Source organism: Neolamprologus brichardi, chromosome 2, assembly GCF_056152115.1.
Source record: "Neolamprologus brichardi isolate AB-2024 chromosome 2, ASM5615211v1, whole genome shotgun sequence".
Lineage (NCBI taxonomy): Eukaryota > Metazoa > Chordata > Actinopteri > Cichliformes > Cichlidae > Neolamprologus > Neolamprologus brichardi.
In genome coordinates, this window is record NC_142105.1 from 32,385,020 (window position 1) to 32,398,070 (window position 13,051).

At 38.6% G+C, this 13,051-nt stretch overlaps 2 protein-coding genes across 3 annotated transcripts; one reads left to right on the forward strand and one right to left on the reverse strand.

Annotated features, from left to right (window-relative positions):
• Positions 1–24: 24 nt before the first annotated feature.
• Positions 25–3,244, reverse strand: urp1 (urotensin-related peptide 1). The gene is made up of 5 exons (XM_087851502.1): positions 3,118–3,244; positions 2,799–2,927; positions 2,643–2,683; positions 2,341–2,446; positions 25–237 (listed from the first exon to the last, which is right to left on the reverse strand). Exons 1-5 carry the CDS (start codon positions 3,218–3,220, stop codon positions 206–208), a joined length of 411 nt encoding a protein of 136 aa, XP_087707628.1. The 5' UTR covers positions 3,221–3,244; the 3' UTR covers positions 25–205.
• A 6,071-nt stretch (positions 3,245–9,315) lies between these two features.
• On the forward strand, positions 9,316–12,704 carry c1galt1c1 (C1GALT1 specific chaperone 1). Of its 2 annotated transcripts, none has more exons than XM_087851508.1 (3): positions 9,316–9,361; positions 9,445–9,887; positions 11,086–12,704. In XM_087851508.1, the coding sequence occupies exon 3, from the start codon at positions 11,097–11,099 to the stop codon at positions 12,048–12,050; it is 954 nt and encodes a 317-aa protein (XP_087707634.1). In that variant the 5' UTR covers positions 9,316–9,361; positions 9,445–9,887; positions 11,086–11,096; the 3' UTR covers positions 12,051–12,704. The 2 variants fall into 2 exon arrangements, 1 of the variants encoding a protein (XP_087707634.1); XR_437367.3 differs by lacking the exon at positions 9,316–9,361 and having other exon boundaries at positions 9,477–9,887; positions 11,086–12,276; positions 12,419–12,704.
• The last annotated feature ends 347 nt before the right edge of the window (positions 12,705–13,051 follow it).

Here is a 13,051-nt window from a genome sequence, read left to right on the forward strand (position 1 = left end):
AGGGAACGCGAAACGGCATTTCTGATATTCAAGTTTATTTTCAGCCACAAAAAAAAACATTTTACAGCTTCAAAAATATATCTTCTGTTGATCCGGTGCAGGCGATGAATATACCACGTGGTGGGAAACAAAACTGGTGATGAAGAGGGAGAGCGCTTCAGACCAGGCTGTGCTGAAACCACATCGTACTCGCTGTCTCTGAGCTCTAGTTGGTCACACAGTATTTCCAGAAACATGCTGTCGGGGACATCAAAGAGAGAAAAAAAGATGTTACTCGCATCTTTTATTTGTCAGTTTTTTCCCCTTCAAGGTGTTTTTCTTGTTTTTCTAAACTTACTGAACATATCTGAGATTTGTAATTGCATTAATATCTTATATATACTCTAATTACTCCTCTGTGGTGTAGTGCACATTTTTGCAGGATAAAATATTATCTTAAATATTCACAGAGAGGTTACAGATGCAATACAAATACTGAACACTGTTCTGTTTAATGCACCGGACCTTTTTTTGTTACTATTTCAGTAATAAGTTAAGATGATACTTCACATCAGGGACATTTCCAGTGATACAGCAGCAAAGAGATAGCATGCAAACAAAAAATCTAATAATGTTAAAGTTTGAAAGAAGATGTTTTATTTTATTTGCATCTATGTAGCATCATAGTTATTGCATATTTAAATATAACATTTCAGAAAGCTGTATGTTGGTATTCGGCTTTAGAAGGTTCACTGTGATATCTTTTAGACATTTTTTTCCTGGTGGTTTTTAGTGAAAATGTGTGGATGTTTACAATGAAGCCAATTCAAGTCAATGTCAAGATGAGATTCATTGTTTCAGGTAGAAATCTTCACTTCAGCAGCACTCATCACGACCAAACTCTCCAGTTTTATTTCCATGCATATATCCTGAATGCTTAAATACATGGGATGTTCAGATATCATTCTGGGTCTTACTTATAGATTATTTTATAACATGGGATTCCCAGAATCACTTTATCGCTTTATCCAATATTTGGATTTTGGTTCTGAAGAAATTATGCAAGTGAGTCCGAATGTAGATAGAGAAAGTATAACTTGCGTATGTTAGAAAGATCATTTGTTTAGCTGGCAAATTCACCTCATACACCCACATCTTCAGTCTCAGCTGACTGCTGGTTTCGCTCACTTTATAAACAGTAAAGTTTATTTATAAATGAGCAAAATCAGCAGCTTTACATTCATTTTCTCATTGATCATTTGCAAACTGTTGTGGCTTAAACTGATTAATGATCACGAGCACTTTTCACAGAGAATTGGGGAATGGCTGCAAACACTGACTGACACACTGAGAAAGTGAGAATCATCACTATATGCAGGAGACGCTACGGTCTTTTATGACCACAGTGTACTGTCTATACGGCTGGTGAAACGTGCAGTCAGCTGAGGTTGAACAAATCATCTAGATTAGTGGAAAGTCTACAAGACACTTACAAATGTGGATTGCACAACACTGGACATTATATTCTTCATTTCCAGTCAATACTTGTACAGCTGCTGTTATTGTGTATATATATATTTATATTTCTTCATACATTCTTATATATTTCTATACTGTGTATTTCGTTGTACAGTTATTTTATTTTCAACTTTAATTTATACATTTTATCTTATTCTTTCCCAGTTAAATTTACCCTTCATTCTAATTTGTGCTGTACAGTTATTTTATTTTCAACTTTATATTTTATTTTATTTTATTCCTTTCTAGTTAAATTTACCCTTTTTAATTTTCATATTTATTTCCTATCTTATTCATAGCCTTTTCTTTTTTCCTTTAGGTCACGAGCAGTTGTCTAAGCATTTCACTGCATATCGTACTGTGTATGACTGTATGTGACAAATAAAATTTGAATTTGAATTTGATATAGTCAAATATAAAATCAGCCTGGTAACAATCAACCCACTGAACGGCTTTAGCAAATATGAATGAAGACATAAAGTTTTGGAGATTTAAAGCTTCACCTTTTTGCCTTTGCCTTCTATTATACACCATAGTAGTAGCAGTAGAAATAATATTAATATTCCTAATGCGTGTAATCCACTGGAGGAGTTTCATATCTATTAGTGAAATGTTTTAACCTTTCTACCTGTACTGTTTCACCTTAATAAAAAATGTCTTTATATCATGCAAAAGCTATGCTACATGTGTTATAAAGCAGTTGTTAAATGCTTAAAGCTTATACATCTGTCATTGTTTACAGTGTAAATAATTTATCTTTGCTTATGTGAAAAACTAAACATCCTTTTTCACTCGATCGTTGCGTTTTGGTGGCCGAGCAGCTGAGGCGTGTGAGTCACGCACCTCTTTTGTTCGTTTTCGGGAGGCTCTGCTCTGATCTGAGGAAACCCTGCGACCGAAGCTTCTCAGCGGCAGCCAATTTCAGTACAACTTCTTTCAGCTCCTCGACCTAAAAATAAGCAAAATGATGAATTAGATGCAGACCCTGCGTTCACAGGGACGCTGTTTTCACTGGCATAAACTCACCTTGAATACTCTTTTTATTTTATGATACTTTGAGCTTCTCATTGTTTCAACATCTCTGCATCTTTCACTTCTCTGTCTATGCCTTATTAGTGTACAAATATGCAGATGATCAAACTCACCATGTTTGCAAACTTATCCTGTTGTGCTGAATCTTTCACCCCTGAAACGAGTTATAAAATTTAGAGTTGTACAATCTGCTTTCACCACAAAATGTGATGATTTTTTTTGCTTCGTAATGCTCCTGTTTACATGCAAATTTATGTTTTTTTTCTAACCTTTATTCCACGAGTCCCTCCCTCCATTGTGATGCACCAGTAGGGGATAAATATTATTCACATCTCTCTGTTCGCCTTCTGCAGCATTGGTGCCGTCCTCCACTTCTGAAACTAGTTTCTGAATGAAATCTGTTCAGATGAAACATATTTCTCATTCATTTTTCTGTTTTTTTTAATCACACATCTCATTGATAAGTTACAATGTGACTGTCCAAGTGTTGGGTGACAAGAGAGGTCAAGAGATTTAAAAAATGGCAAGAAGAAATCAGTAGGAGAAATATAACCTGAAAAGAAGAAAACAGTTTTAAAGGTGTCTTACCTGTCTGTGGCTCCAGGTTGGACTCAGGGTAAAGGGGGAGAGCATGTGTCCATGTTGCTGAACAAATCACAGCTACAAGGTAAAGCAGAGCTGCAGAAAGCATGGTGTCTCTGTGTCGATGACCAGAGCTGAACTCATCTCCCTTTACTCGACCGAGAACTTCACTTATATATTCTCAGGGCCCATCCATCATGACCTGATCGATACGCTATCATCTCACCCAGCCTCCTTCTTAATGGTCTTGACGCGATGGATCAGGCGTCATAGACACGATTTAGGGGACCCTGTCAATTAATCTGAAGCCTATCTGCGCTTGTACAGAGCAGCCAAACAAATGTTTACTCTCCGACAATAATCAGAGGCTGTCCAGAGACGCCGCGATGGCAGCCTTTCTACGTGATGGGCTGCCTGAACGTGTCATTGCTCATGTCTGAGATCACTGGGCTGGTGGAAGTGTGTCACTGAAGGTTTCTGAGTCACTTTGTGAGGACATCAGTTATGACTGAGGTCAATACTTATAAATAATACTTATACAATACAATATACAAAATACTTGACTTATAAACCATAATACAAGTTATACATGTGTCATTGTTTTTGTCATCCCTGTACAGACATCAGACCAGCTGTTTCAGTTTTAATTTGTAATCTCTGTAGGCTTCAATGTACACTGCTACCCTTTCAAAATAAAAGTCACTACGTCCAGCTTATTGTGAAGTATAAACTTTAAACAGTATGCATTATTATTTATTTATTTATTTATTTATTCATTCATTTATTTAAGCAATTTGGTTTTGGGTTTTTTTGTACTGTAGCAAAAGATATGTATCAAATCTGGGATAAATGAAGTGTATCTTATCACATAAAATTCTTCTTTAAACAGACTATCTCACTGTGATCTGAATATTTTTGTGTGTACAAAAGAACACACTTTTCATTATCTGTCTATACATACATACTGAACATATCTGAGATATATATATATATATATATATATATCATGAAAAATATAGATGTTTCAAGACTGCAGGTTCTTCAAATTCAAGTTCTTCCAAAGTATTTGAACTCAGTTTTCTCCCATTTCTGTATGAATATGAGGTGCAGCTCATGTTAGGAAGTGACATTGTAAGTGCTGGATATAAATTATAATACAATGCTGCTCCCTTCTGTATGCATGCGTTATAAAATGCAACATGCCAAAATGTTGGAAATTATCATTAGAAAAAATTAAATATGCATTGTTGGCAATCACTAGAAGTTATTTTGGGGAGAAAAAAGGACAGTAATCATTCTAATGGACACACATTAAAAAAATTAACATTTTTTTCCAATATTTTTTTTAAAGCAGTCCTCCTTCTGCTTGAAGGAGAACAGTTTGATTCACCTGCTGGCTCTCCACCACTCATTTGTTTTATGTCTTTCTCTCACTCTGAAAACCTGGACCCATTTCTGCAGAGCAGCACTTACCTGAGTCAATAACACTTTGTAGTTTCAGGTTTGTGTAATAAAGATTTCATTCCCGTTTTTATGATGAATAAAAACCCAAACAACTTGAGGAACACAAACAGGGGAAATGAAATTGAGGCAGCAAATCTTTCGCAGTGAACCCTGACTAAAGGCAACTCAGATCAGCAAAATGATTTGGGGGAATTTAATTTAAGTTATAGTTTTGCATCTGCCGTATGTAAACTAATACTTGTACATATTGGATGTCACAGTCTATGTTAAGATGGTGATGCAGGGGTTAGCACTGTCACCTCACAGAGAGAAGGTCTTTCAGATCCACTGGTTGGCTGTGGAGCATGCATGGGCTCTCTCTGGGTTCTCCTGATTCCTTGCAGTCCAAGGAAATAGAGTTAGATTAATATGTGACTCTCTATTGGTGGGAATGATTGTCTCTTTGTGCTAGGTTGGCAATGCACTGGCCACCTGTAGGCTGTGAACCACTTTTTGCCCTGTGACAGCTGGGAGAGTCTCCCCTGCACCTCTGAATAAAATGAATGGATGTCTGCATTAGAACAAGGTTAAACTGCATCATCCGTATTAAATCAAACTTTAAATTATAAATAAATTAAATAAATTATTAAAGAATTTATTTATTTATTATTATTATAAATAAATAAATAAATAATAAATAAATTCTTTAATTATGTATTTATTTATTATTATAAATAAATAAATACATTATAAATAAATTCTTTAATTATGTATTTATTTATTATTATTATAAATAAATAAATACATTATAAATAAATTCTTTAATTATTTATTTATTTATTTATTATAAATAAATAAATAAATAAATAAATAAATAAATAAATAAATAAATAAATAAATAAATAATAAATAAATTATTTACTACTTATAAAGTTTACAATACAATACATTTGAGTTTGTAAATCAAAGGCAAACTCAACAAGAGTGGCACATTTACAGTTTTCTGTTGTTCGAGGAGCCTGATGGCTTTTGTCAAACTGAAAGATTCCTCACGCTGAGATGAGTGTGCATGGCCTCAGGGGATTTATTGTCTTCATGCCTCTGAAATTACAGCTGAAAACAACATTTGATGCATCTGACAGCTGAGCAATGAATGGAAAGAAGCAAAGACACAGCAAAGGTTCAGGTTTATGGTCAAAAGCTCAGTTTCAAATGCACAAATAAATCAAATTATTTTTTAAAAAAAAGGTAAAGAAAAAATAAAAGATAAGTGCTGTAAAAACGAATACATCAGTTATCTGTTAATTCCCATAATGTGGCATTTAGATCACTGTTTTACATCTTTATTTGACTGGAAACAGTCAAATATAGCCTAGTCTAATGCGAAAAACTCAGAAGTTTTGATCATGATGAAATCTCCACAAGACACTGTCACTGACACTGACATTATTCCACCCAGGCATGATCATCACCTCCAAGGCAATAAAACCCCGATAATGCAGGAGCTTATCGTGATCTAGGAAGAAGGTTGGAAGATGCAAACAAGAAGAAATATGCAAAGTAGCCAGAGCTGATGAAGAAATAGCCGGCTGGAAGAGTTTGAGTGAGCCGATAGAGGGTTGGCTGCAGAGGTTTTGCAGGACGGTCACTCTAAGTCCTTAAGCAACTGGGAATTACAGGAATGCCCAGAAGGTCTGTGAAGCCACTGAAAAAGCCACTAGGACACAACTCAGGGCTTTGGTTGGCTGACCTGGGCCATGGTGTCTGATGTCAAAAGACCCGGAACACCGCATGAAGATGTGTCCCAGAGAGAGGATATAAAATGTTTTATGAGAAGCATCTGAGTGCTTATAGCTGGTCAACAGCTGAACAGGAGCAACTTTAAATACATTTTCTTAATTTGGTACCTGTTTAGGGACTTTTAACTTCGAAAGCCATACTGATTAAATGAAAATGCATGATTGTCAGAGTAATAAATTTCTCTTTTCTGCTGTTGTGTTTTGGTTCATGATTTCATTGTTTCTGTCACAACGGGACTGAACAGACTCACGCGCAGGCTCTAGGTCTTGAAAGCACAAGAGTCTTTATTACGATACACCAGGTGATTATTTACAAAAGTGAGGGGAAAGCCGGGCTCCGGGGGTCCACACACGAACGGGAAAGACGCCGAAAGTCACACACACACTCTGTCCACTCCTCACGCTCCTCTTCACACTCCAATCACTCAGGTAACACAGGGGTTGGTCCAGGGAATCTGTACACAGAGACACAAAGGGATTATAAGGCAAATCGCTGTGAAAACACTCTAGAAGTAACTGAGCTGGGGTTACACTGACGAGGGTCGGCAACAGTCCAGCGACGAGAAACACAGAGCTGCCATCTTATAAAGGAGCTGGAACACTCGTGATGAGCCATAGGTGCGTGATTGCGACCAGGTGCGTGGGCCAAGGGCAGGAGCCCACAGGTGAGCTCCGCCCAGGCAGAGGGAGGAGGGAAAGAGGGGAAGGGAGAGAGCAGGAACAAAAAAGAATATAAAAACATATGTAGCCATACTGAGCCGACCGGGTAGGCACAGGGACCCTGACAGTTACAGTATGCTGAGTTTTAGTTTTATTGTTTGGTTTTCTATCTGGTGATTCCACAGCTGAGTGGTTATCACATTCAAGTACAAAAAGGCCCTGGTTTGCACCTGGGAGGAAACACAAGCAGACACACTCTTAGTGAAGGTGCCAAAACTGGATTTTCCAGTTTAAATATGTGTATTGTCCATTGTGGTGTCCCCTTGGGGGGAAGAGGCAGCAAGTGACAACCTCTACCTCATTTCTAGTTCCTCTATACTTTAACTACTCCCGGAGTCTATATAATTTATCATTCTAGAGGTCTTAAATATTTGGTGTTTATTTAGCTTCAGTTTCTACTTTAAGTTAATTTCTTGTGTGTTCAGTTCCCCCAGAGTTTATCCAATTGTTTTTAATGTCAAGCTTCTGTTTTATATGTTTCTCCTCCAGTGTTCGTTGTCTCACATTAATGTGCATCATAAGCAATATTAAAGACTTGAGCAAGAGGACACCTATGTTAGTCTTTAACAAAAGCAAAACGACACTGGTGCATAGTTCACCAGTGTCATGCTGCTCCTTCTCTTCCTTTTCTGCACCTCTTCTCAGGTTTGGATGGGACTGTAGTCTTATCCTGCCCTTGGGTGGGGGTTGCTTCTGCCACTTGTTCCAGCCAGCACACCTGGAAGCTATCTTATTTATTCTCTGGGATTCAAAAGGCCAAATGAAACCTTCACTCAGAAGTCCCACTGAACCTTAGCCCTTCTCTTCTCAACCATCTTCCTGACTTTTATTCCAGTACACTGTACTAACGTTGTCTACAGATTTCTGCAAGTTGTGGTCTCAGCATCACTATCACACATTCTGCAGTTTGGATCCTGCAGCTGTGGATGTGATGTTCAACGCCTGTGCTGTCCTTACAAACACTAACAGGAGTTCTTGAAACTAGTCACGTCCCTAATCTTGTGTCTGTTGTAGGGCCTTTCTCGATCATATGTCTTCATTTTCCTTAATACTTTGTGTTCTGCTGATTAAAACACTTTTGAAGCTTCTTAAAGAAACACCATGTTGCTGTAGTTGCATGCCTCCTCTCTCTATTGAATTTTCATAGCATTGTAGACTAAGTTTGCAGAGACTGCCTCATGCTACAAGCATGCAGCTACCTCTCTTTACACCCAGTAAATAAATACTAAAATAACCCCCACTTTTTATACTGTATGTCATTGACATCAGCTTCCTTTTTTGTGCTATTCTCAACATCAGTCATTGGTATTGATACTGTCAGTATTTAATCTGCCCACGTCTGCTACTAGGTTTTGAAATTAAGTGCAAAATTGCCGCCATGTGGGTTGCCGTAATACACCCTTATATGGGTTATAAGCCACCAAAGAAGAAGGCGAGTGTGACACTTTCTTTGGGTGCCAGCTCATGTAGGAATCAGTGGAAATGAAAAGGTGGATAGGTTGGCAAAAAGAGCGTTGACTAAAAATAGGACTGAGATGGAAATTACAAGCAGCGGATCTGAAACAAAAGGTATTGTTTGGAGGCAGGTTGTTCAGGAGTGGCAGAAGCGGTGGGATTCAGGGAGTAAGGGCAGGCAATTGTATGATCTTAAGAAGGAGGTGGCAGAGAGTAGGTTGTATAGGGGTAATAGGAGAGAAGAGGTGGTCATTACCAGGCTTAGACTGGGATATTGTGCATTAAATAAAACACTACAGATGATAGGAGAACATGAGACGGGGCTTTGTGGAGTGTGCAAGGAGGAGGTGGAGACAGTAGAGCATGTACTACTGCGGTGCAAGGGTTATGATGTGGAGAGGACAGTTCTGCAGAATAGATTGAGGGAGCGGGGAATTGGGGGATTTCATCTGAAGAGTGTGTTGGAGGGTAGTAGGGCACAGGTGAGGGAACTGGTGGGGTTTCTGAAGGATATAGGTGTTTATGAAAGAGTGTAGTTTTTTTTTTTTATATACTGCCTTACTTTCAGTTAATGTATTTTGTTTTGCACTATATTTTATATGCCATTAGGTCATTTATTGTGAAAATTCTCACGTAGGAACTATTGTACTGCATGTTGGTTCCACTGGTGCACCTGTTGAGATGCACGCCCATGTTCATGTGCACGCCCATGTTCATGTGCACGCCCATGGCAAGTTGAAGCAAGAGAAGCCAATTTAATTCAGAGAAAGTTGTTTCTTAAAAGTATCTGTAAAGTGCTCGTTTCTGCCTCAAAGCATGGGTCAGCCAGCGAGGTATGTTTGTATGTTATATAGATCATTTTATGTCTTTATTTCACTCGTCTTACTATTTCATTGAATTTTATGTTATGTTTTAGTTCGACGGTGGCGTAGTTTGTGATCAAGGTGAAGCTGTAACAACCCCAAGACCTTACAACTAACATTAAAGCCAACTTCATGTCATCAGTAAAAGAACTCTTTATTTACTTTAAGAAGAGGTAGAAGTGATACGAATTGTAAACTCACTCTGACCCATACTCCGGAACAGTAGGAGGCGGTAATGCTCCTTTACGTTGGTTGCCAACCGCCGTTAAACACAAAGAAGAAGAAGAAGACGAGTGTGACACGCGTAGTGAACAACGAGTAGGTGGCCGTGTTGCGCAGCTGTAGCGTCTAGTCTGCTTTATTGAGATCGTAGAAGAAGAACAGTTGGCTCTACTGCTGGGTGACGTTTGTAGTCATTCCAAACAGGACAGCTGGCTGAATAAAGACTGGACAAACAGGAGAACAACAGGAGGCACGACAGTAGTAACGCTTCTAGGTAAAGTAAATTCCTTCTGCTTGTTGTACTGGTGGTGCTAGAAAGACCCCCGAGTGAACCTCGTAGTGTAAGACTGAGAAGGCAGGGAGCTAACAGCTAACAGTTGGTTCCCAGTGCTGTCATAAAGTTATCGACGTTGAATCAGCGATTTAGAATGATTTTGCGCAGTTTGACAACAACACTGCTAGCCTGTTGGGTGTTTGTCGTTTGTCTCGAAGTATTTCTAAACAAATATGATGGTTTTTTAAATCATTTTTATTGTTAATTTATAAATAACCTGATGTAAAGCTGAGAGTCTCTATGTAGTGAAGAAACGTCAAACTAGAAGTGCAAGCTGATTGCGTCAAACAGTGTGTTTGACAAGCCTTGATGATAGAGGTGATTAGGCCTTTCCTCCATACAATGGGATATTGCACATGAGATAAAGTGGCAGGAGTGAGCAACAGTGCAAAATTTTGAGTGGAAGTTAGTACTCAAAATTTTGAGGCAGAGATATGAATGAATGGCCAGGAACCACTCCCATTCCTTTGATTAACTTGTAACGTTATATCATACCGCGTGTAATCAAATAGACACAAAGAGGAGAAGACCAAAACTGTCGATTTAATTCAATAGAATAGTCATAAAGGTTGAGTCCGAAGTGATCCCTATGTGGCTTTTTTTTTTACAGTTATGAGTTTATTTTCAGATTTATACTCATTTAGATAGACATTTAGGTTGTTTTCCCTACAATTTGTGCCACATTCAGTATGGTTTTTCTACAAGCACCAAAAAGACATCAGAAGTTTTATTATTATCCAGATGAAGCTCAAATTAATAAAATGAAAGCTGTTCAGCTCACTTGTTTTGTCTGCTGAACAATTAAAAACGTAGTTAGCATCACAGATGACTAAAATAGATATAATATTTATCCCAAAAGTGGAGAAATCCTCCTTACTACAGCTAAAAATTAAACACAATCTACAGCCTATTTCCTGGTTCAAATGGGTCTTTGTCAGTGACTACTCAAACAAGCACAATTAATATTTAAAGTAATAAGTTTGTGCATTTGATTTTTTTTTTTTTAAAGAGTCTGCTTTATGCTTTAAACCTTCCTTTAAAAAAATGGTTAAAAACATTTGTATCACAGCGCTTAGGTTTCAGGATAATATTAAAACGCTTGTCTTTACCCTAGTAATGAATTTTCTTACTCCTCCAGTGTCTGCCATCATGTTGTCTGATGGGTGCTCATTCATGAAGGGGGTGCTATTGGGAGGCGTCTTCTGCTTGGTGCTGTCGTTCCTGGGCAACTTTAATTTCAGCTCTGAGTCGTCGACAGAAGATCATCATCATCACCATATTTATGCTCCCTCTAAAGACGAGCTGAAACGCCTCTCTGAAAGTCAAGTGGAGGAGTTGAAGAATCAAGTGCGGGTCTACTGCATCATCATGGTACAGCCCAAGACTCTTGTGTACTGGGCCACCGTTTTGGACACTTGGAGCAAACACTGTGACAATGCTGTGTTTTACACCTCAGAGAGCTCCAAGGCACTTGAAGCGGTTGACCTGAATGAAAAAGATGACTGGGCAAGGTTGCGCAAAGCTCTCATACATGCGTATGAGAATGCCGGGGACCTGCGCTGGTTCTTTGTGGCCCAACCCACCACGTTCGCCATCATTGAGAATCTGAAACATCTCATTCTCGCAAAGGATCCCAATGAACCTTTCTACCTGGGAAATGCTGTCAAGTCAGGAGAGCTCGAGTATGTGGAGTATAGCAGCGGGATTGTACTAAGCTACGAAGCTCTGAAAAGGCTGATGACCATGTTCAAAGATGAAGGCCAATGTCCTGAAAGAGCCCACACGCTGTGGAAGATGGGTGAAGACAAGCAGCTGGCCTTGTGCCTGAAATATGCCGGTGTGTTTGCGGAAAATGGCGAAGATAGACATGGCAAGGGCCTGTTCAACAAGCAGAATGTGGTCAACATGATAAAACAGAGCATGCAGGACAATCCCTCTGATGTAGTGGAGGGCTGTTGCCCCGACATGGCGGTCACTTACGGCGGGATGTCCCCAAATCAGATGCACGTTATGATGTTTGGAGTTTACAGACTTCGTCCTTACGGGCACGACTTTCATGATTGGTTAACGTTTTATCCACCTAAAGATTCGGACAACGATTAGAGCTTCAGTTCTTCAAGCTTTATGTGGTATTTTAACTGTGGTGCTTCTGTGACGGCACGCTTAACTTTGGGGAGATGTTTTTCTAAAGCTGTTTATAAAACTGGATCCTGGGTAGGATTAACCTTTTTCTGTAAATTTGTACCTTTTGCACTTGGCACAATCAACAGCCCATTCCTTTACTGTGTGATTGAATAGAAGTTTCATCCTTTGAAGGCAACCAAGACAGGTAACATATCAAAAATGTGTCCTCTCCATAGCTTAGTTACCATTGTATGGTTATGTGTTTTCAATGTCTTCTTTTTGGTCTTAAAGGTATGAAGTAATGAGAGTTTAATTATTTAACTCTTTTTTTCTTTCTTTTTTTTAAGAATCACCTTTCTGATTGAAAGAATGTATTGGAGCACCAATAATCAGTATTGAATCAATTATTGTGCAGTCCAGCCATAAGTTTACTACACTTTTTCTTCTTCTTCTTTTTTGGCAATGTTATACTTGGTTATCTCAACATATGAAGACATTGTAAATAAACAAATTAAAGGCTATCTTAGTGTTAAAACACATTTCTTTTAAAATCACATGGGAGTCAAGGTGAATGGATAAGGTGACTTTTGTATAATAAAAGCAAAATAAAAAATAATTATTAGACAAACTTAATTTGGATTTGTTGTGTTGTATGGGCCAGCAAAGATTTGTGGGACTGGGAATAAACACACTCAGGCCCCTGATAGTCCTGATTGCTCCTGACCTCAGTGCCTGCAACCACACTTTGTGGGCCCCCGGGACAACAGATCCATGTTATTTCTTCTGGGTTTTATCTTGCTACGCCTCACAAATCCTGGCAGGTCTGGCTAAACTGGCAATTTCTTTTATTGCTCTTACTCTGGTTTCCTCTTAGTTTGCTCTGGGAAACCTTACCAGGGTTTATCTCTCCTGACAACACAAACTCCTGGATCACAGGGACATGCAAACCCCTTGGTGACCTGAATGCAAGCAACCAAAGT